At 44.1% G+C, this 23,843-nt stretch overlaps 1 protein-coding gene across 15 annotated transcripts in view; it reads right to left on the bottom strand.

The window, feature by feature from the left end:
* Positions 1–1,136: 1,136 nt before the first annotated feature.
* The window catches only part of LOC138248918 (zinc finger protein ZFP2-like), a 226,632-nt gene continuing 203,925 nt past the window's right edge, over positions 1,137–23,843 (bottom strand). For 13 of the 15 annotated variants that reach the window (XM_069202909.1, XM_069202911.1, XM_069202912.1 and 10 more), the window contains 2 exons: positions 19,091–19,282; positions 1,137–3,264 (listed from right to left, as the gene is read on the bottom strand). In XM_069202909.1, coding sequence (XP_069059010.1) covers positions 2,465–3,264; positions 19,091–19,282 — 992 coding nt within the window. In that variant the 3' untranslated portion in view covers positions 1,137–2,464. The remainder of the gene's footprint in view (positions 3,265–19,090; positions 19,283–23,843) is intronic. The other 2 variants (XM_069202926.1, XM_069202924.1) reach the window with 1 other exon arrangement.

Genomic DNA, 23,843 nt, shown 5'->3' on the forward strand with positions numbered 1-23,843 from the left:
ATGCTGAAAGGGTCGTCTGTTGTAATTTAATAGCGATTAGATTAAGCATTAGCAGAAGACATCTTGTATTTAGCAACTATTGTGAACATTTTGCGGAATCCATTTTGTATTCATGGCAGCCATTTTCTCTGCCACATGCTGCCATGTGCTCTGTCCTACCTTCCTGTTACCTACTCTTGAATATCTGTCTATTGACTAGTTATATTTAGCATCTCCCACTTTCGCACATGCCCAGTAAGGTCTGCAGCTGTTAGTCTTTGAAAACTGTTAGCCCCTCCTACCTGTCGACTGTGCATTTCCATATGACCTTACATGTATGTAAGTCTTGCTTCTATAATTGTACCACCTTCTTTTAGCCCCTGCGTGGGTATAAAAGGATCATGCTCTCTCAGTTCAGTGTGCTACTTCAAACATTACCGAAGGGTGCTGTTTGAACTGTAGTACCACCTTATGAGGTTTAATAAACTTTGTCTTTTATTTTCAGTTTCTGTGCCAACTTCTTCCTATATGGTCTGAGGACTTTGTGCAGAGAAGGGCGAACCCCTTGCACTAGTAGGCCTTGCTGAGGCTTACTTCAAAATAGGGACTTGTAATGGGGGTCCGGTACAGCAATTTGTAGTAAAATACTGGGTTACCAATATGTAAGGACAAATTTGGAACCAGAGAGAGCATAAGCACTGGGGTCCTGGCTAGCAGAATCCCAGTGACACAGTCAAAACACACTGACAAACAGGCCAAAAATGGGGGTAACCATGCTAGAAAGAGGCTACTTTCTCACAATACCTGCTTTCAAGGATTGTTTAAAATGATAAATGTATCAGACAAACATGACAAGCTTATGCATTCACATCTGTGTTATCGATCTATGAATGTGAATTTTATCATATCATCTCTTGTTATCAAACCTAGGGCCTGTTCTAGATCGCAGAAGAAGGAATACTCAGTCACAAACGTGACGGATCTCCTGTCCGCCGTATTAGAATCTCCATAGGATTTAATGCAAGCGTAATACTGTGGACGGATAGCTATCGCCTTTGTGACAGAGTAGTCCCCTACACCAAGACCTAAATCAGGCCCACAGGGTCTAGAAGGTTAGTGTTACACCATAGTTTCCTATTACGAAAAACAATATAATAACTATTTTAATTCATTTTTATTGTTGAAGAGGAAGGCTTTCAACTATTGTGCTGTTGCTTACGCTTCAGGCTTTCAACAAGATCTCTGACTAGATCATATAAAACGTCAAGTATTAGGCTATGGGTCAGAGGGGAGCTTCAAGCCAGGACTATCACAGACGATAGGCACACCAGATATCAACACCGCTTTACTCAAATATGGCAGCAAAGACGGCAGCCTTCACTGGTCGCTGTTTATGCTTCAGCTGTGTACAACTGTAATAGGAAATAGCCAGCTTGCTATTTCAGAAGGACGCAACAAGTTCCTGAAAACAGGTATCAGACTTAATAAGAATCTCAAAAAAAGTTCTAGAACTGTTCAATGATTTTCACATCTTACTTTCCTGTATCTGAGCAGTCTCACTAAGAAAATATGGAAAGCTGGGCAGAGGTAAGAAACACATTCCAAGACGTTGGATCAAAAGCCATGACACTCTTCCCCTCTCGTGTGAACATCAAAAACAACAGAAGTGACACATGATACAGGTATTTTGGACACTAGAGCAGACCACAGCACTTCAGACAGAATGACGGATGGGTCAACAGTTCTTTGATGGCAAGAGTGAACAAGACAGGATCATAAGACACTGTGAATTTTAGATGCATACATGTTGAGGCTGGGTTCCCTCCCAACATGATGTGGATTTTGTTTACACTGCTGATTATGCCAGGTCCTGTGCTGAAGTCTAATGCAAATGTGACTGGGATCCAGCAGTGCAGAGAGGGACACCAAGAAATACTGGAGAAGGTGTCCACATGCTCCTCCAAAATCCGAGCTTTTGTGATAGGTCTTCAAAAGTTCTTTTTTAGTTTCTGCTGTTTAGAGATCTGGTTGGGGTTTACGCCACCTTTCCTGCTGCTACAGATATTCTAAATGTAATAGATATATTTGAATAGAAGAATAATTAATACTATAAAAAAAATGGAAAGGACCTCAAAACTACTGGGCAGCAGGAGAAACGTGTACAAAAGAAGCAACTGTAACTCCCTGCTTCTTCTGCTAATTTAGAGTAATGTTATCAATCTTAAATTATTTTATAAAGTAAACTTTTGTCCCCCATGTAAAAGATTTACACTTGATGGAAGAAAGCATCATCACCGTGTGGTACTAATGTGATGAATTTACACGGAGGCTTCTCAGACGTGCAGTGTAGAGGAAGAGACTAATTCATGTAAGAATACACCAATCAGTCTTTAGTATAAAGCACCAATCAAGGTCACTGAATATCAGGTGCAAAGTTGTGATTTGAAGATGAATCTCCTCTCATACGGGGTGCAGTTAAAGGGCCTCACACTTGTTTGGATATTTTGGTTCTTTCTAAAGAGAGGGCCCCTTGCTCGTGTCGTCTCTGGTGTCGTTGCAGAAGTGGCTTGTCCTTGTAGCTTTTTTCACACAAAGTGCACTGAAAGGGCCTTTCCCCAGTGTGGACTCTCAGATGCCTTATAAGGGTGATCTTATGTGTAAATGCTTTCTCACATTCCGTGCAGGGGAATGGCCTGACTCCGCTGTGTATTCTTTGGTGCACTACAAGGGATGCTTTCTGAGTAAAGCTTTTCTCACACTGTGTGCAGTGAAAGGGCTTCTCTCCGCTGTGTATTCTCTGGTGTATCACAAGAAATTGCTTTCGAGCAAAGCTTTTCTCACAATTGGCACAGTGATAAGGTCTCTCCCCGGTATGTTTTCTTAGGTGCTTTGTAAGATGCGAGTTCGCAGTAAAGCTCTTCTCACACTCAGTGCACTGAAAGGGCCTCTCCCCCGTGTGTAGTCTTAGGTGGTATTTAACATGCGAGCTTTGAGTAAAGCGCATCAAACACACTGTGCACTGAAACGGCTTTACTCCTGTATGTAGTCTTTCGTGATTTTTACAATCGGACCTCTTAATAAAACGCTTTTTACACTCTTTGCAGGGATAGCGTCTCAGCTCCGAGTGGGTTCTTCGATGCGCCTCATAAAGGTTCTTTCTGGCAAATTTCTCATTACACACAGTGCACTTGAAGGGTGTCTTGTTTTTGTCAAGGCTTTGGTATTTCTCTTGTGAGCATATCTGGAACTGTTTCTCATTCGTCCTTCCTTTTTCTGATTGGTGTACTGCAGAATGAAAAGTAAAGTGAATAAGCATTTAAGAAATAATAATGATTACAAGGCGCTAATGCTTTATATCTGAAGCACACAGTCCAATTTCAGCAAGCCTTTGGTTTTCTACTCAAAGGAAAGTAGTAAGCTTCAGCAGACAAACGTGCATTTCTTGAATTTGAACTGCTAGAAGTTTTTTCCGGCAAGAAATCCAGGGCTAAGCAATAACCATTATGCAGTTACTGACTAATATCACAGATACCAGTGGCATAAAGTGCTACGCATCACACAATGGTAAGTGTAAACTTGTCTAGTAGTACGTACAATGCACCTAACGCAGATGTACTCTGCATTTCTATTTCAGTTTTAGAGGCATATTTACAAGGAACTGGCGACACTCATGCAGCAGTTTTCTTGCATCACCCCTGCCCTACCTAACAACACCATGGTTGTGCCATATTTACAATACAGCGTACCATGGTGTTTGTTGGAACAATAGCGTCAGAATCCTATATGCTATTGTGGCGCTTTGCTGCACGGGTGTCAAAATATTGGATGCTAGTGCAGCAAAGTGCAAAGAGGCCCATAGGTTACTATGCGTGTCTCATTTTAAAGCCTGCTCTGAACAGGCATTAAAAACGATACCAAAAATGGTGTATTTAAATCTTGTAAATTCAACCGTGCCATTTTTACAGATCTCCTAGTGCCGGAACGCCCCCCTTGCATGCATTATGCCTGACACAGGCATAATGTGCTACAAGGGGAGTGCAAAGTGGAGCAATGCATGCATTGCGCCCCTTTGTAAATACACCACATTAGTGTAAAAAAAATAAAATGACGCTAAGGTGCCACGAGGAGACGCTCGGAGCTTGTAAATATGCCCTTAGTGTCTTATATTTGGGCTAGGTGCATCTGTTTAGCATTACCCAGTCTGTGATCTCCAATTCCCACGTGCTCTTTTGTTTCTCTTTTATCAATCAATGTCTTTCGAAAGCTTCACCTTCCACACCTCCCCTTTCAGGTTCTTTGGCCCCTACTGCTCTGCACTATTTTTCACCTTGCATCTTTGAAATCCCCATCAAGGGTGTGTCCCTGCTGTTCCTGGATATGAAGTTGCAACTCAGAATGTCCATGCATAGGTCTACTACCTGCGAATTACATGGTCTCTCAAATGCTTTAGACCACCAGTTAGGCTCTGCTTGTGATAGTATCGCTCAGTCAGATACTTTCAGCCACGGATCAATGGTTTCTCTCCCAGTCCTAGAAGTGCAGTGTCTATGCTCAGTGTCTGAACTCACAAGATAGATCTTATAAATAAATTAAAAATAAACAGAATTGCGGAGAAAGGAAGCAAATGAATTAATTAAAAGAGAGGAGATACAAGGGAAACAGTTTAGTGACATATTGGTCAGGCTGACCACAGGGGAGGTTTTCCCTTTAGGTCTCAAAGAGATGGTGGTTCCTCCAGTCCCTTTGTAACACCTGACTTGGCAATAAGTTGTGTGCTGGTGCCACTGCTGTGCGTGTCAACTTTTGACCTGGTAACATCTGTTCTTTTTAGGACCATTTCCTCTCATGTTGTGCACTGCTCTCACTCCACTTTGCCTTCTCTGATGGAGGTATCAAAAGGTCTTCACGTCCAGGCCACTGCTGCTACTAGCACTTGGAGAACAATTGAGACAGCAGTCCAGCTAACTCTTGAAAGGCGGCTGCTGAACCTCCAAACTCCCATCCCCAGAGGCCAAGGCCAAGGCCAAAGCATTACGTAGATCTTTCTACCCTCCCCATCTCGAGGGAAATTAGAGATTATGGTTCATCCTCTTCATCATTATAGGACTGTCTGAGGACCAGGTGCCCGCCGGGTTCCAGGAGGTGACACCTTCATAGGCATGATTAGTTTCAAATGCAATTACACAGAATTTCCCAGATGGGCATAACATGTCTCCTGTAGAAACGAGGATTGTGAATCCATCACAGCCTTTATACAATGGGTTATACACAGCTTATTTTAAGCATATAGTACCCACTGTTGCGTTATCCCATAGTTAATCCACGCTTTTTGTTCTCAACTTCTTCTACCCACCGATGGTTTGACACTTTATTCAGGTATCCAACTCACTCTAAGATGGAAACTAACCAGCAACAACATGGCTCCCGCATACACTCGCTGTGACGGGGTCTCACTCAGGAGCAAGGTGAAGGGAGGGTCCTTGAGAAAGAGTAGGAGGTTGGCCTGAGGGCGGAGTGTGAGAATATCTGTTAAATATTGGGGACGTCAGAGCTCTTCCCGGCATCTGACCACTGAGACCCTGAAGAGAGTGATGAAAGAGGAAATCTAACTCTTGGATCACAGCACCTCCCCCCCTCTCCTGCCCTTGGAGACACACCACTTAACCTTGCTTGATAAGCTTGGGGATCTGGCAGACCTCATAGTTTTTTGGAGGTAGACCATGTTGGCTTTCTGGCCAGAAGGCTTGCTGTGGCTTTTAATCTATTGTACAGTAAAGTAACTTGCGGCCTACAGGCTACACAAGGATCTCTGCAACAAAATCATTAACCCACTGAACTAACTTACATAAAAAGTAAAAATCTTATCTACAGGATACCTGAACTTTTCTATAATAGGTGCGCCGCTACAGCCTTAAGCAGGTCTTTTTGTTTGCTTTTTTGACAGTGCTTGGGCAGGTCATCTTCATGGTCCTGCACCCCAATGGGTGTAATGCTTGCATAAGCAAAGCAACATGGTTGAAACAAGCCGGGCAGGGCCTTCTTGTACAGACAAGTGGGATGAATGAACAGACGTATAGTGGGTTTAAAGCATGTTCTTACATAGATGTGCTACTATTCAACTCCACCTAAACGCCCCCATTCGCAGACAGACATTATACATATATCAGGTGAGTCTCACATAGGCAGTGAACGAGTTCGTAAATTGTGCTAAATTTTATTCACCCGTAACACTAAGTCCAGCATGCATATTCGTTTTGGTCATAGGATCATATATCCCTACAGAGAACTTGTACTGAATTATTTATCACCACATAATTAGGATTAGTTTTGTATCTCCCTTTCGGCTATGTCTCCCATGGTACATTCCCTGACCCTTCCACCCTGTCATTCCCATCTAATTGGTACATCCCTGTCCCAGACGCCAACTGACGGTCCCACCGGTCACTGTTGTTTTACTCCGACCGGACTGGTGATGCCACAAATAGTTAATGTGATTTCCTCTGACCGACTGAAGAGTCTTCTATACACCAATTACTGATTACTTTATGATACATTCTTATATGACGCAACCTTATACACAATGTTATAAAGGTCTCCAATTTGTACAGGTAAAAATATAATATTTTTTCAGTTTGATATGTACATTAAGAGGGTGTTCTTTTCACCAGTTAGAACATAGCATCAACCCACTGCCGGTATTCTGAGTCTTTCAGTGTTCATCTACTTTTGCTGTTGTGTGAATGTGCATAATCATGTTTTGGCTCAATTGTATGAATCTGCAGAGCCTTCTTCAGGCCTATTTACAAGAACGGGATTAGTAACATTATGCAATTCTTAATCCTTTGCCACAAAATGTATATGAGGCAGCGGGAAACCAAATGAAGCTTCCCAACAGTGGTGGAATGCCAGGAAAGTAAACTAGGTGGATGTATATTTATTCCTCTGGATCTTGCATGTGGGTTGAGCTATTCAATGTTGATGACTAAATAAAGAGCCTATAATGGGGAAGAGGTTTGGTACGCCACTATTTTAATCGGAGTTTACATCACTGTTGCTACTGGCCCACAGATTACTTCTCCAAATATGAAGCTTTATTCTTAAAGTGCTCTTGAAGTCCAGTTGTAGTTCTTCTGCGTTTTGGATGAAAGATCCCATCACATCTAGGTAACCCAGAACTTCACACGAGACAAAGGGGGTTATTCTAACTTTGGAGGAGGTGTTAATCCGTCCCAAAAGTGACAGAAAAGTGACGGATTTACCACCAGCCGTATTACGAGTCCATTATATCCTATGGAACTCGTAATACGGCTGGTGGTATATCCGTCACTTTACCGTCACTTTTGGGACGGATTAACACTCCTCCAAAGTTAGAATAACCCCCAAAATGTCTTTCTAACCTACCCATGATTCTGTTTAGTGTTCTAAAGAAACAAAGTTGTCAAAGTGGACACATGTCTGGTGGAATGAACGTTTAGTTCCTGTGAAGGTCTTTCTGTTTTCTGATAGCAGAATATTATAGCTGCAGAAATACAGCATCTTATGCTACGCTTGGAAAAAGGGAAACCAGTACGGGGGTTCCAGGTACCACAAGGGACTGACTGGCCTTTCTGAACTTACTTGTTATATCTATATAGAATTTAATTCACCTATTTACATCACGAGTATGCAAGGTCTTTTCTGCTGTATGTTTTGGTACAAAAGTGTTCCAAACTATAGGTTCATTCAAATGAAACTCAGAAGGCGCTTAAAGAATTAATCTGGGGTTGTTTTAAAATGACTCAATAATCCCACGCCAATATGGTTCTTTGCTGGTGAAAGTTTGAAAGTTCACTTACTCGTCTTGCAGATCTCAAAGCCAATACCAATGTTAGTTTCCATGATAGATATTTCAGTTCAGCTTTGTGAATGGGTTTCAAAGGGATTTTCGTCAATCATGAAAAGACCATATTTAATTGCCAAGGAGCTGAGGATAATCTCTAAAAATTCCTCCAAGAAACTCCTTTAGAATTCTGTTGTAACGGATGGCTTGCATGCAGATCTCCTTAAACGCAATATTTCATTGCTAAGTGTACTTTCACAGAAGTATGCGAAAGCCCGGTCTTTGCCACATGAAGAAAGTAAGACAAAAAATGTTCATGGATCGATGACACAGGATTAATATTATCTTGGCATCATAAACCGAGACACCTCCATTTACAAATGATAAAATGTATTAGTGGCGTGTGCCCTTGCCTTGGCTAAAACTTCCTTACAGTCTTCTGGGATAGTCAGATGTAAGAATTCATTGAGTTCAGGATCCAGCCTCATAAGGGAAGGATTTTGGATCTGGATGAAGAACCTGGTGGTGGCGCACTGTCAACAGATTTGGATTCTATTGCAGTTGAATGTGATGTTTCTTTGAGAGAAGGAGCTCGGTGAACCAATACTGCCTGGGCCATTGTGAAGCTGTCATGATTATCCAGCATGGCGCTCACCATTCTGCTGAGACGTTTCTCAACCATGGGTACGGTGGAGGGGGATGGGTTGGGAAGAGGAGCTTAGGCAAAGATTCCTGACCATGCTATTGAAAATACACTCCCTCACAAGCCATGTTGTTCCTGACAACTTGTGTAAAATTGACAATTTCAGTTGTGAGTTGTTGCAAATAGATCCAGATTCGGTTTGCCTCACTGGTCGAATATATTGGCTTGACTGTCTTAAAGGTTCTATTGCTGGCAAGCACTCTTCAGTCTGGGCAACGTATCCACCAATTGATTGTGAGTACACAAAACATGTTCCTCTTTTAGTTTTACTTGGTGTTGTAAATTCCATTCTCAAATTTGAGTTTCCTGCAACAATGCATCTGATCTTGTGCGGCCCGTGTGTTTATACTGTGCACCGTCGCTGTACTGTCTGCGAGTACTAGCACTGAAGAGCAGGCAGTGAACAGATGCAGCCGCAACAGAAGTGAAAGAGCGCAAAACACAACTGTCTCCAGGCAACAGGAGTAGAAGCACCAAAGGACCCAGACAGGCTTTAGTGACAAGTCCGAGCCAGACGGTGGAAGAAAACATTCTGACAATGAAGTCGATGACCGTGCAGATAACCACTCATGGGAATAGTCACTATACCTTGTGACTAAAAGCTTTGTGCCCCTGTTAGTAGATAGAAGAGCGGGCGTACTCAGAAAAGAAAGATGTGGTAAATAAGTAGGAAAGCTGATTGAGAAATAATACAGTCTCATTTAAGATGGACAACGGCTTCCAAACACTCTTTAGCTGAGTGTACACAGTAAGTAGTGTAAAGCCAACAGCCCATAACCTTATAAAAGAAGACTCGAGTCCTTCACAACATGGACAGGTTCAGATGTAAGCTATCACACAGCTACACTGGGCGTTACAAACACTAAAACCTTGCAAAATGCAATGGCAGCTCATGAATGAGAATGCTGTGCTTGAACTTCAATTAAAAACATGATGGCTAAAAAAGGAGCCACCTACAGTATTGTGGAGGTAGAAAGTGTCCCTTTTTTGAGGCAGAACTCCCACATGTCGTGTAGCTCCTACAGGACATAATCTCCTTACTCGTTTCCTTTTCCACTTCTAGGACTGTCAGAATCACAGGTGCTTGGGCCGGTATGAGAACATACACAATGCTTTCCTTTACCGTGCATGGGAGCTCCTACTGATGCCGGGTTTGAACTAAGTTATTAGCAACCCCTCCTCCATTTATTCGCTCCTATTATATGCTTCTAAGTAACAGCTCCCATAAGGATGAATGTATCATGCTGCAACATGGCTGCGGGATTCTCCTATGTGTTAGCTGTATAAGAAACGTGTTGTGGCATTATTCATATTCCCCCTCCTCTGAGATTACTTGAGAATACTACTTGGCCCAAAAAAGATATGACAAATATGTGCTTTGATAAATTAAATAAACTTGTAGCAAATATATGCACAAACAGTTGTTCAGCTGCAGAAATCTTTGCCTTACAGACAGCCCCAAGATTCAAAAGCTCCTGCAAACTCAGTTACCGACTCACTTTGCTGACCTGCTGCACACCATCCTTCATCCACCAAACGCAAACAGGCATAGCACAATGTTTCAAGAGCATCGGATCTGGCTTGCTAACTGGCTTTAAAAGTGTGTTCGGACTCATTCCTTTGTTCTTTAGTTCATTGTTTTCAAGTCTATTTGGTACATTTTAAACAACCCTCCATCATTGGCTGTGCATTGCAGTCTTCCTTCTAGTCAAGAAATAAAAGCCAGTTCAACCAAGAACATATATTACGTTTATCCCAAGAGAAGCAGGCTGTAAAGAATTTGATATTTTGTCTCAGAGCAAAACAGGTTAACAGTCCTAAGTACTGGAGTCTGTTCCACAAGCTAAGTGCTGCACAAGTGAGAGCAGCCTTTTGGGGCACGAACTGTTTGCCAACAAACACCTAGAATATTCCCACAGAAAGGCCACCTGTGGCATCCCTCGATGCGACCGCTAAGATTGCGCCACAACATTTTCCAAGCAATGCAATTGCCAATACTGAAATAAGGTGATTATGATGGGCCGTCAGCCTCACCAGTGCTTAATCAGCTATCGGTCTCGACAAGAGCCAGGCCACAAGAGATGGACCCATCCCTGGACACCCTGGATACTAATGACATTTTCCAATGCATATGCAAATTCGCCTCATCATTGGTGAAGAATGAAAATGACAAACCACTCATATTCTTTACCACCAAGTGCTATGCCTCCAATAACCTTCGCTCTGGATTCCGTGGAAGTTTTATGACACCATCAGTAGTTCGACAACAGTGGGGGTGACTGACTCGAGTACCAATGTGGAAGGGAAAAGACTGTTCTGGCTTTTTGGAAACCAAATAAAGAGAAGTGTGTTATGGGGCAGTTTGTACCTTTTTAGCCTCTTTTGCACCCAGTTCCAAAGGTCAGAATTAAAACAGTTTGGTTAGTTTTCTTTCATCTATCACTGTGCAGATAATCCTGCATATATCTGTCTATATCAGTGGTTCCCAACCTTTTGACTTCTGTGGACCCCCACTTTATCATTACTGGAACCCAGGGACCCCCACTGAATCATTATTGGAATCCGGGGACCACCCACTGAGTCATTATTGAAAGCTGGGGACCTAATCTGTTAATAATATTTAATTTCCTAAGCAGTCGCGGACCCCCTGAGGAGGCTTCGCGGAGCCCCAGGGGTCCACGGACCACAGGCTGGGAACCACTGGTCTATATCATATTGCACATAATCACAAGAACGCCTTGAATGCAGCTATCTTACTTATCGTTCCAGGGATGTCCTAAACACTGTGCTTCTGCCTTTTGTGTGACTAATTCCTTTGTGAAATGAAATTATGAAATGCCTAGAACTGCTTGTGTCACACATACCTGCTTTTAAGGATTGTTTAACATGATAAATGTATCAGACAAGCACAATAAGCTGATGCATTCAGATCGGTGTTATCAATCTATGAATGTGTATTTTATCATACCATCTCTTGTTGTCAAACCTAGGGCCTGTTCTAGATCTCAGCAGAAGGAATGCTCATTCACAAACGTGACGGATCTCCTGTCCGCCGTATTACAATCTCCATAGGATTTAGTGTGAGCGTAATACTGTGGACGGGATAGCTATCCCCTGTGTGACAGAGTAGTCCCCTCCACCAAGACCAAATCAGACCATAGGGTCCAGAAGGTTAGTGTTACATCATAGTTTCCTATTACGAAAAACAATATAATAAGTATTTTAATACATGTTTACTGTTGCAGAGGAAGGCTTTTGACTACTGCACTGTGTTTACTGCTTACACTTCAGGCTTTTAACAAGCTCTGACTAGATCACGTAAAACCAAGTATCAGGCTATGGGTCAGAGGGGAGCTTCAAGCCAGGGCTATCAGACGATTGGCACACCAGATATCAAAACCAGCTTTATTCAATTAAGGCAGAAAAGACAGCAGCCTTCACTGGTCACTGTTTATGCTCCAGCTCGTTACAACTGTAATAGGAAACAGCCAGCTTGCTATTTCAGAAGGACGCATAAAGTTCCTGCTGTCCTGAAAACAGGTATCAGACTCAATAAGAATCTTAAGAAAAAGGTCTGGTACTCTTGAAATCATTTTTACAGTTTACTTTCCTGTATCTGAGCAGTTTCACTAAGAAAATATGGAAAGATGGGCAGAATTAAGAAACACTTTCCAAGACGTTGGATCAAAAGCCATGACGCTCTTCCCCTCCAATGTGAACAAAGACGACAAACGTGACAAATGATACAGGTATTGTGGACACCAGAGCAGACCACAGCGCTTCAGACAGAATGACAGAGGGGTCAACAGTTCTTTGATGGCAAGAGTGAACAAGACAGGATCACAGGACACTGTGAATGTTAGATGCATACATGTTGAGGCTGGGTTCCCTTCCAACTTGACGAGGATTTTATGTTTACAGCGCGGATTATGCCAGGTCCTATGTTTAAGTCCAATGCAAACGTGACTGGGATCCAGCAGAGAGAGACACCAAGAGATATTGGAGAAGGTGTCCACATGCCCCTCCAAAATCCGAGCTTCTGTGATACGTTTTCAAAAGTTATTTTTTAGTTTCTGTTGTTTAGAGATGTGGTTGGGGTTTACGACACCTTTCCTGCTGCTACAGATTTTCCAAATGTAACAGATTTATTTGAATAGAAGGATAATTAATACTATAAAAAGATGGAAAGGACCTCAAAACTACTGGGCAGCAGGAGAAACGTGTACAAAACACGCAACTAACTTCCTACTTGACCGATTTCTTCTGGTGATTTACAGTAATGTTAGCAATCTCAAATTATTTTGAAAACTAAAACCCTGTCCCACATGTAAACGGTTTACATTTGATGCAAGAAAACATCGCCATGTGGTACTAATGTGATTAATTCAGACTGAGGCTACGCTGACGTGCAGTGTGGGGGAAGAGACTAATTCACGTAAGAATACACCAACCAGTCTTTAGTATAAAGCGCCACTCAAGGTCACTGAAGAACAAGTTACTTACCTTCGGCAACGCCTTTTCTTGTAGAGACACCGACTAGCCACAGATTCCTTATCTTAGAATCCCCCCCAGGTGTCAGACTGGATACGGATATGTTTCCTCGGCAGTACCTCTGCACGTCAGTAGAAGGAGGTGAGCTACTCCACAACAACATCGTCCCCAGACATGACGTCAGTGTAGTCCATATAGTTCCTCCTCTCCGTGCTGACGTCAGTTTCTTCTGCGACAAGAATCCACACTACAACGTGGAACCACAGACACCGGCAGTTGGATAGTGTATATGTCATCAGGGATAGAAAGACATCCTGTTAAACATGTGATATCGAAAGTGCACTAACAATTATCCCGGTGAAATTGTGGAAAACACAACTCACAAGTAGACACATGAGAGTATAAGAAGACACATGAGAGTATAAGAAGAACCACCGCAGCGAGACTGAAGAAAGCACAGTTCGCAAGTGGGGAGGATGGGTGGGCCGGTAAGGAATGTGAGGCTAGTCTGTCTCTACCAGATAAGGTGTTACAAAAGTTAAGCAAATTGTTCATCTGATAGTGACAACTAGCTGCAGATTCCTTATCTTATAATTAGATACCCAAGCACTATCAACCCAGGAGGGTGGCGAACAATTCTCATCAGTCTTGCAACCAATCTGGCTAGAAGACGATGAAAGCCAGATCGGAGATATAGCAAGATAATGTACGCTACTCACAAGCAGTGACCGACATAGTGGATGGATATGGAAATCATGAGTAGAAAAGACTGACAAACCAGCAGTGGATCTGAAAGTCATGCGTAGTAAAGAATGCCCCCGAAGGAAACGTGGTCGTAGCCACAATCAAAAAGGGACTTGGAGATCTGCCACTAAGAATTGTGTACCAAAAGTTAACATGACTAATGAATAGGGGAAAAAAACAATCATCCAGGGACAACACGCATCATGGAGACTGGAGAAGGGTAAGGAACAGAACTGGCACTCTACATACAGAGAAGACGTGGCAAGAACTGTGCCGATGGAACAAAATAAGAAAACTGCAACAAAACACACATTACATACTGACAAATGAAAGACTGGCACACCATTGTGCAGCCAGACAACCCGCAATGGATCAGCTAGAAGCACACGGAGATGCCAGCTCTAAACTATCAACGGGTGGGAGGATTACACGGACATGGATGTCCAACACAAACTACGCAAGCACACCTAGTGCGTAGTAAACAAGAATCCAGCTGAATGATAGAGGAACAGAGCCTCCATTGGAAAAAGCATGGTAGTGGACAAAAGAACAGATTGTTCTGTGGATCTAGAAAGGAATGAAAGAAGCTGGCTGAAAAGGGAAGGGGCAAGACACACCCTTCAATCCAAATTGTAACAAGGGTGAACAATACAACCAGCCAGGAAACCTAAGGTGAAAAATCACCCACAGCAAGAACCAACAGAACTATGCAGTATTCCAACACAGAACACCAAAATACAATGAAGCAAATTATGTGGAAAAAACCCATTGAAGTAAGAGCTAAAAGACCTTGGCAACCCCAGAGAAAGAGTAAGGCAGACAAGGTAAAGAATATGAATGTGAGGGATGTCAGCGGATAGACCTTGGAAGAAGTCCCACCATTAGTATAACACATATGGCCCTAAGATAATCCAGTGAAAAGGGACATCTATAGACACCAGAGTCTGAATCTGGCAACTTCACCAGCGAGAGATAGCGACTGGTTTCAAGAGAACATGTAACTGTGAGGACACAGAATAGTCTGGTTGAAAACGACCTGAACCTGAAAAAGTAGAATGAAGGATGTCCTAAAGGGACCACGGTGATCATACAGACAACCACGTAATGCAAAAGGGAATACACTACTGTCACAGGGCGACCATGAATAGAATGCCCTGGAGAGAAATCCAGAGTGCAATACTGGCCAAACACCAACCGGTGTAAGAAACAGTCCTCAAGGAGAGGGACAAAGGTGAATAACCGATCACAGCATATGCAACAAAACTGTTGGATCTGAAAGAAACACCAGATCAGAATAATATCCAAGTAAGAGCCTGTATGAAGGCATGCCTAACAGGTAAATATAAGATGTCAGGAAACCCAACCGGAATTAATAACTAAAAAATATGTAATGCAGTGGAATCGGGAAAACCCCATAGACAAAACAGACTGCTTGAAGAGTCACACCAGTAAAAGAAAGTACATCTCTGTATGTAACTGATGGTGTGCCATGAGAGGACACCATAGAGATGCTTGCATCCCAGGCAATACCCGCAAGGAAACCAATGCAGTACCTGAGACAAATCTGGTTTATAAGTGCATATTTATGCATAGGTTATGCAAGAAAGCTGAGAAAATGCATCCTCATGTCACCTCATGACATAGGTGGTCATTCTGACTTTTGCGGGCGGCAGAGGCCGCCCGCCAAAGTCCCGCCGTCAGAATACCACTGCGCGGTCAAAAGACCGCCGCGGTAATTCTGAGTTTCCCGCTGGGCTGGTGGCGACCGCCAGAAGGCCGCCCGCCAGCCCAGCGGGAAGCCCCCTTCCATGAGGATGCCGGCTCCGAATGGAGCCAGCGGAGTGGAAGGGGTGCGACGGGTGCAGTTGCACCCGTCGCAATTTTCAGTGTCTGCTTAGCAGACACTGAAAATCTTGGTGGGGCCCTGTTAGGGGGCCCCACGACACCCGTTACCGCCAGAACCAGGCTGGCGGTAAGGGGGTCGGAATCCCCATGGTGGAGGATTCCCAAGGGCAGCGGGAAACCGGCGGGACACCGCCGGTTTCCTGTTTCTGACCGCGGCTGTACCGCCGCAGTCAGAATGCCCATGGATGCACCGCCAGCCTGTTGGCGGTGCATCCGCGGTCCCCGGCCCTGGCGGTAGTCAACCGCCAGGGTCAGAATGACCGCCATAATTGTGAACCTCCAAATAGACAGGATGAAGAAAAAATAAAACCTGTAAGAGTACAAGGGTAATAGTACAGGTGGACAAAAACAAGCAGGATGAAATTGCTTCCTATAAACAGACAGTATATTAGCTGTCAATCGTGTATCCCATAGTTATGTAGGGGGTGAGGAGCTCCTGAACAAACAGAACTGCGAAGGAGCATCAATCCTACGCAACAAAGGAAACAATAGGACTCTGCAGGAGTGCTAAACGAACCCACACTAGGTCTGAGGAAATGCAAATATCATTCATCCCAACACTGAAAGCTATGGTGAAAACCAGTCTCCATAGAGACAGATGGTAGGATAAACTCCAAATGAGGCAGAGGTGGACTAACCACAATATAACGTTCGTCAAACCCCAGACAAACGGAGACGAACTATGGCTGTGGAATGGCATTTGCCCATGAACACACCTCATAGGTGGAGCCTCCGCTCCACTCGGTTCTAGGACCACAGAGTGAAAGCGAGCGCCACCAGTGCAAGTGGACAAGACCAGGAAATATATGGTGGAACAGGAAGTGAAACAGAACCAGAGGAACTATTGGTTTGTTACACAAAAAGCTAAATGAGGATATTCAAACATATAACGCAATAGCAACATGTGTGTGCTCTGGCATCACACCTATACAGCCCGAAAATAACATGCAGACATGCAAACACAAGGTCCTTGAAGCAGACAAGATCAGGTCCCACCGGGGGAGTCTCAGAAACAGCGTAAAGCAGAGTCTGCATGTGCACCAAAAAGAGATTTCCCATCAAACGGCATGTCCAGTAAAGAATCCATCACTGGGGCCAAGAATGTTGAAGGCTGTAGCCAGGCCCTGCGGCGGATTGCAACTGATGCGGCCATGAGCGACCCCCAGAATCAGTGGAATCCAGGCCGGCACGAACCATAAGGCTGGCTGCCTGCTGGCCATCCCTGAGTAAGGGCAAAAGGGCGCTGCAAGCTTCCTCAGTCAAAGCTGGTAAACGTTCAACTCGTGAGAAGCAAGCCAACACACATGAAGTGTTGGAAGAACGCAGGGCAGCGCTAGAGGAGGCGTACACATGCCTGCAAGCAGCATCCAATTGCTTGGCCTCGCAATGCGGTGGGAGAGGAGGGGTTTGTGACATGTCCGCTGCAGCCACTGCTGTCTGGACCACACAACTGAGGGGTTGGGTGGCGGCGTAAACATAATGAATCCTCTGCAGCAGGCCTGTGAGTAATAGCACCGTCCTCAGGTGCACCGAAATCTGGTTCACAATATGCAAGGATAGGCTCAGTAGAGGAATGACCCGGGTGCAAGTCCATTAATGGATCCGTTGACAATTGCACCTGAGGAAGCTGCAAGTACAATGTAGCAGACACCCCTGTCAACATGTCTGCGAAAGCAGAACTCGCCTCAGTCACCAAACCAGGGGGCGAAAGTAGGCTGGATGCTGGCGAGGAGTCAAGGCCACTCGCATTGGCTAAATCAAGGACCCAATCAGAATGAGAAAGCGGATTAGGGCCTGAAATAAGTGGTTGAGGATGTGGAAGAACCTCAAAAGAGGGATCAAAAAGGCCAAGCCCAGACAACATCCAAAACCAATGCTGCCGCTCCGGTGCTTACGTCAAGAGGGGGGACCTCCTCGGAAGCAGCTTTGTCTGACAGGATCTGGCGCAAACGAAGGTGGCTGCGAGTGGCCGTGCATCAGTGCCGGATCGACTCCGGAGTTGAGTTTGAGAGGCTGAACAGGCACCGAGGCTGAAGCTGCCTTCGGAGACCCTGTCAAAGCACTTGCCACCTCCTTAGGGCCCGAAGGCGCTCCAGAGGGAGGAGAAGACCCAAAAATACTTTGCAGAGACAAAAAGTAGTCTTGTATTTGGGCCAGAGTCGCCCCGGTGCCGGGATAAGGTGGTAAGGAAGGGGTCGACTCAAGTGCAGTCTTCATGAGGGGAGAGGTGCGGGGGTGGCGATGCAGATGGGAGTAACTTCACCCGGGAACACTTACCTGGAGACACCGAGTGACCATGAGATGTCGAGGGAGCCGTACGCGAACAAATTTGAGAGCGGTCTCAGGATTGCTATTTGTCAAAAGACGAGCTCTAACGCTGCCGAGACAAAGAATGCTCTGCCTGCGCCACCAGGAGCTTCATCCAACACACCCTAGAGGACTTGGGCTTCAGTTGATGACAGGCGTCGCAATCATCGGAGTCATGGTGAGAGCCCAGACACCATGAACGCACCAAATGTGGATCTGTGACTGACATTTGAAGAGCACAGGACCCCGAAAGGCTTAAACCCTGAAGGCATATACACTATTATTTTCAGTTCAGAAAATGAAGCACTGAAGAATGAAGGCCCAAGGGGCCAGAGGTAACGGCTATCAGATCCGCGTTGCTGCGTGGAAAAGAAGAAACTGTCGTCAGCCTGCTGGGGAGGAACTATATGGACTCCGCTGACGTCGCTGTGGAGTCGCTTGATGCCCTCTACTGACGCACAGAGGTACTGCTGAGGAGATAATTTCCGGATCCAGTCTGACGCCTGGGGAGAATTCTAAAATAAGGAATCTGTGGCTAGTTGTCTCTATCAGATTGTCAAGTGCAAAGTTGTGATTTCAAAATGAATCTCTTCTCTTACAGGGTGTGGAGAAAGGGCCTCACACTTGTTTGGATATTTTGGTTCTTTCTAACGAGAGGGCCCCTCGCTCGTGTCTTCTTTGATGTCGTCGCAGAAGTGCCTTTTCCTTATAGCTCTTTTCACACAAAGTGCACTGAAAGGGCCTTTCCCCAGTGTGGACTCTCTGATGCTTTACAAGGCTTATCTTCTGTGTAAATGTTTTCTCACAGTCCATGCAGGGAAATGGGCTCACTCCGCTGTGTATCCTTTGGTGCACTACAAGAGATGCTTTCTGAGTAAAGGTTTTATCACACTGTGTGCAGTGAAAGGGCTTTACTCCTGTATGTGTGATCTGGTGTATTACAAGAAATTGCTTTCGAGTAAAGCTTTTCTCACAATTTGTACAGTGATAGGGCCTCTCCCCCGTGTGTTTTCGTAAGTGGTATTTTAGATGCGAGCTTTGAGTAAAGCTCATCAAACACACTGTGCACTGAAATGGCTTTACTCCTGTATGTAGTCTTTCATGATTTTTACAATCAGACAGCTTAATAAAACACTTTTTACACTCCTTGCAGGGATAGCGTCTCAGCTCCGAGTGGGTTCTTCGATGCGCGTCACGAAGGTTCTTTGTGGTAAATTTCTCATTACACACAGTGCACTTGAAGGGTGTCTTGTTTTTGTCAAGACTTTGGTTTTTCTCTTGTGAGCATATCTGGAACTGTTTCTTATTCATCCTTCCTGTTTTTGATTGGTGTACTGCAGAATGAAAAGTAAAGTGAAAAAGCATATGAGAAATAATTACACGGTGATAATGCTTTATATCTGAAGTACACAGTCCTATTTCAGCAAGTCTTTGGTTTTCTAATCAAAGGAAAATATTAAGCTTCAGCAGACAAATGTGCATTTTATGAATTTGGGCTGCTATACGTTTTACCGGCAGGAAATCCAGGGCAGAGCAATAACCATTATGCAGTAACTGGCTAATATCACAGATACCAGTGGCATAAAGTGCTACGCATCACACAATGGTAAGTGTAAACTTGTCTAGTTGTACGTGCAATGCACCGAACGCAGATGTACTCTCCATTCCTATTTCAGTTTTAAGGGCATATTCTCAAGAAACGGGCGCACTCAAACACTCAAGCGCCACTTCTCTGGCATCACCCTGGCCCACCTAACGACACCATGGTTGTGCCATATTTAGAATACAGTGAAGCATGGCGTTCGTTGGAACAAAAGCGTCATAATTGTTGATGCCATTGTGGCGCTTTGCTGCAATAGTGTAAAAAAAATTGCGCTAGTGCAGCAAAGTACAAGGAGACCCACAGGTTACTATGGATGCATCATTTTAACGCTTGCTCTAAGCAGGCATTGAAAATGATGCCAAAAATGGTGCAATTAATTCTTGTAAATTCAACGGTGCCATTTTTGCAGGCTTCCTAGCGCCGGAACGTCCCCCCCTCCCCCACATACATTATGGCTGCCGCAGGCAAAATGTGGCACAAGGGGGTGCAAAGTGGTACAATACATGCATTGCGCCACTTTTAAAATACGGTGTGGCAAAAATGCCTTCCTAATGCCACATTAGCGTAAAAAAGGAAATTACGCTAATGTTCCGCGAGGAGGTGCTAGGGGCTTGTAAATATGCTCCTTAGTGTCTGATATTTGGGCTAGGTGCATCTGTTTAGCATCACCCAGTCTGTGATCTCCAATCCCTAGGTGCCCTTTTGTTTCTCTTTTATCAATCTTTGTCTTGCGAAAGCTTCACCTGCCACACCTCCCCTTTCAGTTCCTTTCGGTCACTACTGTGCTGCACCATTTTTCACCTTGCATCCTTGAAATCACCCCTCGGGGGTCTTGACGGGGTCACTGCACAGGCTGTGTCCCTGCTGTTCATGGTCTGCATATGGAGTTGCAATCACAGAATGTCCATGCATAGGTCAACTACCTGCGAATCACATGGTCTCTCAAGTGCTTGAGATCACTGGTTAGGCTCTGCTCGTGACAGTATTGTTCAGTCAGTTACTTCAAGCCACGGATCAATGGTTTCTCACCCAGTCCTAGAAGTGCACTGTCTCTGCTCAGTGTCTGAATCCACAAGATAAATCTTATAACTAAACAAAAAAAATGTTTAAAAAGAGAATTGTAGAGAAAGGAAGCAAATGAATTGAAACAGAGGAGATACAAGGGAGACAGTTTAGTGACATATTGGTCAGGCTGACCACAGGGGAGGTTTTCCCTTTAGGTCTCAAAGAGATGGTGGTTCCTCCAGTCTCTTTCTAACACCTGACTTGGCAATAAGTTATGTGCTGGTGCCACTGCTGTGCGTGTCAACTTTTGACCTGGTAACATCTGTTCTTTTTAGGACCATTTCCTCCCATGTTGTGCACTGCTCTCACTCCACTTTGCCTTCTCTGATGGAGATATCAAAAGGGCTTCACGTCTAGGCCACTGCTGCTACTAGCACTTGGAGAACAATTGAGACAGCAGCCCAGCAAACGCTTGAAAGGCGGCTGCTGAACCTCCAAACTCCCATCCCCAGATGCCAAGGCCACAGCATTACACGGATCTTGCTACCCTCCCCATCTCGATGGAAATTAGAGATTTGAGTTCATCCTCTTCATCTATCTGCAGTTCGGGTGCCCGCCACGTTCCAGGAGGTGACACCTTCGTAGGCATGATTAGTTTCCAATGCAATTACACATAATTTCCCAGATAGGCATATTATGTCTCCTGTAGAAACGAGGACTGTGAATTAATCACAGCCTTTATACAATGGGATATACACAACTTATTTTAAGCATCTAGTATCCACTTTAATGTTATTCCATAGTTACTTAATCCATGATTTTTGTTCTTGACTTCTACCCATAGATCAGATGGTTTGACACTGCTTTCAGGTATCCAACCCACTGAAGGTGGCGTCAGCCTGTAATGTGTTGATATTGACTAAACAGCAACAAGATGGCTCTCACATACACTCAATGTGATGGGGCTCACTGGAGAGCAAGGTGAAGGGAGGGTCTTTGAGAAAGAGTAGGGGGTGGTGCCTTAGGGCGGAGTGTGAGAATATCTGCTAAAAATTGGGGATGTCAGAGCTCTTCCAAGCTCTCTGACCACTGAGACCCTGAAGCAGGTGTTGAAAGAGGAAATATTAACTTTCAGATGAGATCGGCAAGGGGCTAGAATGGAAAGGGACATAGAAATGAGTTGGCCCAGAAGAGGGCTTTGGGTTCCCTGCAGGAGGCTTACTGCTTTGAGGGAGATGTGTGGCTCTTTACCTCCCCCCATCTTCCCCACGAAACACACAGACAGATAGGATGGGATGGGATGGGATGGGATGGGATGGGATGGGCTTGGCATCGGGCAGGCCTCCTAGTTTTATGGAAGTTAACCATGTTTGCTTTCTGGCCAGGAGGCTTGTTGTGGCTTTGAATCTATTTTACAGGATTATAACTTGTGGCCTACAGGATACACAAGTATCGCCAACAAAATCATTAACCCACTGAACTATCTTACATAAAAATACTAATCTTTTATCAACAGGATACCCGAAATGCTCTATTACCCAAAATAATAGAGGCACCTCTACAGCTCTAGGCAGGTCTTTTTGTTTCTTTTTTTTACAGTGTTTGGGCAGGTGGTCTTCATGGTCCTGCATCCCAATGGGAGTAATACCTGCATGAGCAAAGCAACATGTATGTGACAAGCAGAGCAGGGCCTTCTTGTGTAGACAAGTGGGATGAATGAACAGACATAGTGGGTTTAAAGCATGTTCTTACATAGCAGTGCACCTATCCAACTCCACCTCTTCACCCCCCTTACCTCCCTTGATATCTCCCACTCTCTACCTCCTCATGGCTGCAAAGATATTTTATCATCATCTGTGAGCTTATTTAAAACAAAGTTAAAACTCAGATCTACATCACCTAATCTATGAGAAGTTTCTGCTACAATAAAATAATCAGTGGAATTTGCAAAAAGTAAACGTTTAAAACAGGAAATTATAAACATAACCTTACGCTATATTGACCATCTTAAGCTCGCTAGCTGGTTTCAAACTTCTCAAAGTACCCTTTAGAATCCAGTCCTAGTTCTTCTGGTTGTTGGAAGAAAGATCCCATCACATCTAGGTAACGCAGAACTCCCCATGGGCCAAAATGGCGTTCTAACCTACCCAGGATTTTGTTTAGTGTTCTAAAGAAACAAAGTTGCCAAAGTGGACACACATCTTGTGGAATAAACTTTTAGTTCCTGTAAAGGCCTGTCTGCCTTTTGATAGCAGAATATTAGAGCTGCAGAAATACAGCATCTTATGCTACACCTGGAAAAAAGGAAACCATTACAAAGGGTTCCAGATGCCACAAGGGACTGATTGGTCTTTCTGAACTTACTTGTTCTATCTATATAGAATTTAATTCATCTCTTTACATCACAAGTACTCAAGGTCTTTTCTGTTATGTTTTGGTAGAAAAGTGTTGCAAACTATAGGTTCATGCAATTGAAACTCGGAAGGCACTTTTAGGATGACTCTGGTTTGTTTAAAATGACTCAATTATCCTTGAACCGCAGATAGGGTTCTTTCCTGGTAGAAAGTTTGAAATTTCACTTACTCGTCTTGCAGATGTCAAAGCCAATTTTAATGCTAGTTTCCATGATAGATATTTCAGTTCAGCTTTGTAAATGGGCTTCAAAGGGCTTGTCACCAATCATGAAAGGACCGTATTTAATTGCCAGGGAGCGGAGGATAATCTCTAAAAACAAAAATCCTCTAAGAAACTCCTTTACAATCCTGTTGCAAGGGATGGCTTGCATGCAGATCTCCTAAAACGCAATATATCACTGCTATGTGTACTTTCACAGAACTATGTGAAAGCCCTGTCTTTGCCACATGTAGAAAGTAAGGCAAAAAATATTCAGGGATCGATGGCACAGGATGAATATTATCTTGGAACCATAAACAGAAACGTCTCCATTTGAAAACAATAATATTTATTAGTGGCTTGTGCACTTGCTTTGGCTAAAACTTCCTTACAGTTTTCTGGGATAGTCAGATGTGAGGATTCATTGAGTTCAGGATCCAGCCTCATAAGTGCAAGGATTTTGGATCTGGATGAAGAACCTGGTGGTGCACTGTCAACAGATTTCTATTCTATTGCAGTTGAATGTGATGTTTGTCAGAGAGGAGAAGCGGCTAAAAAAAAACAACAATACTGCCTGGGCCATATTGGAGCTGTCATGATTATCCAACATGGCTCTCTCCATTTTGTTGAGGCGTTTCTCAACCATGGGTTTGGTGGGGGTGAGAGGGAAGCAT

This window comes from Pleurodeles waltl, chromosome 8 (assembly GCF_031143425.1).
Source record: "Pleurodeles waltl isolate 20211129_DDA chromosome 8, aPleWal1.hap1.20221129, whole genome shotgun sequence".
NCBI classification, from domain to species: domain Eukaryota; kingdom Metazoa; phylum Chordata; class Amphibia; order Caudata; family Salamandridae; genus Pleurodeles; species Pleurodeles waltl.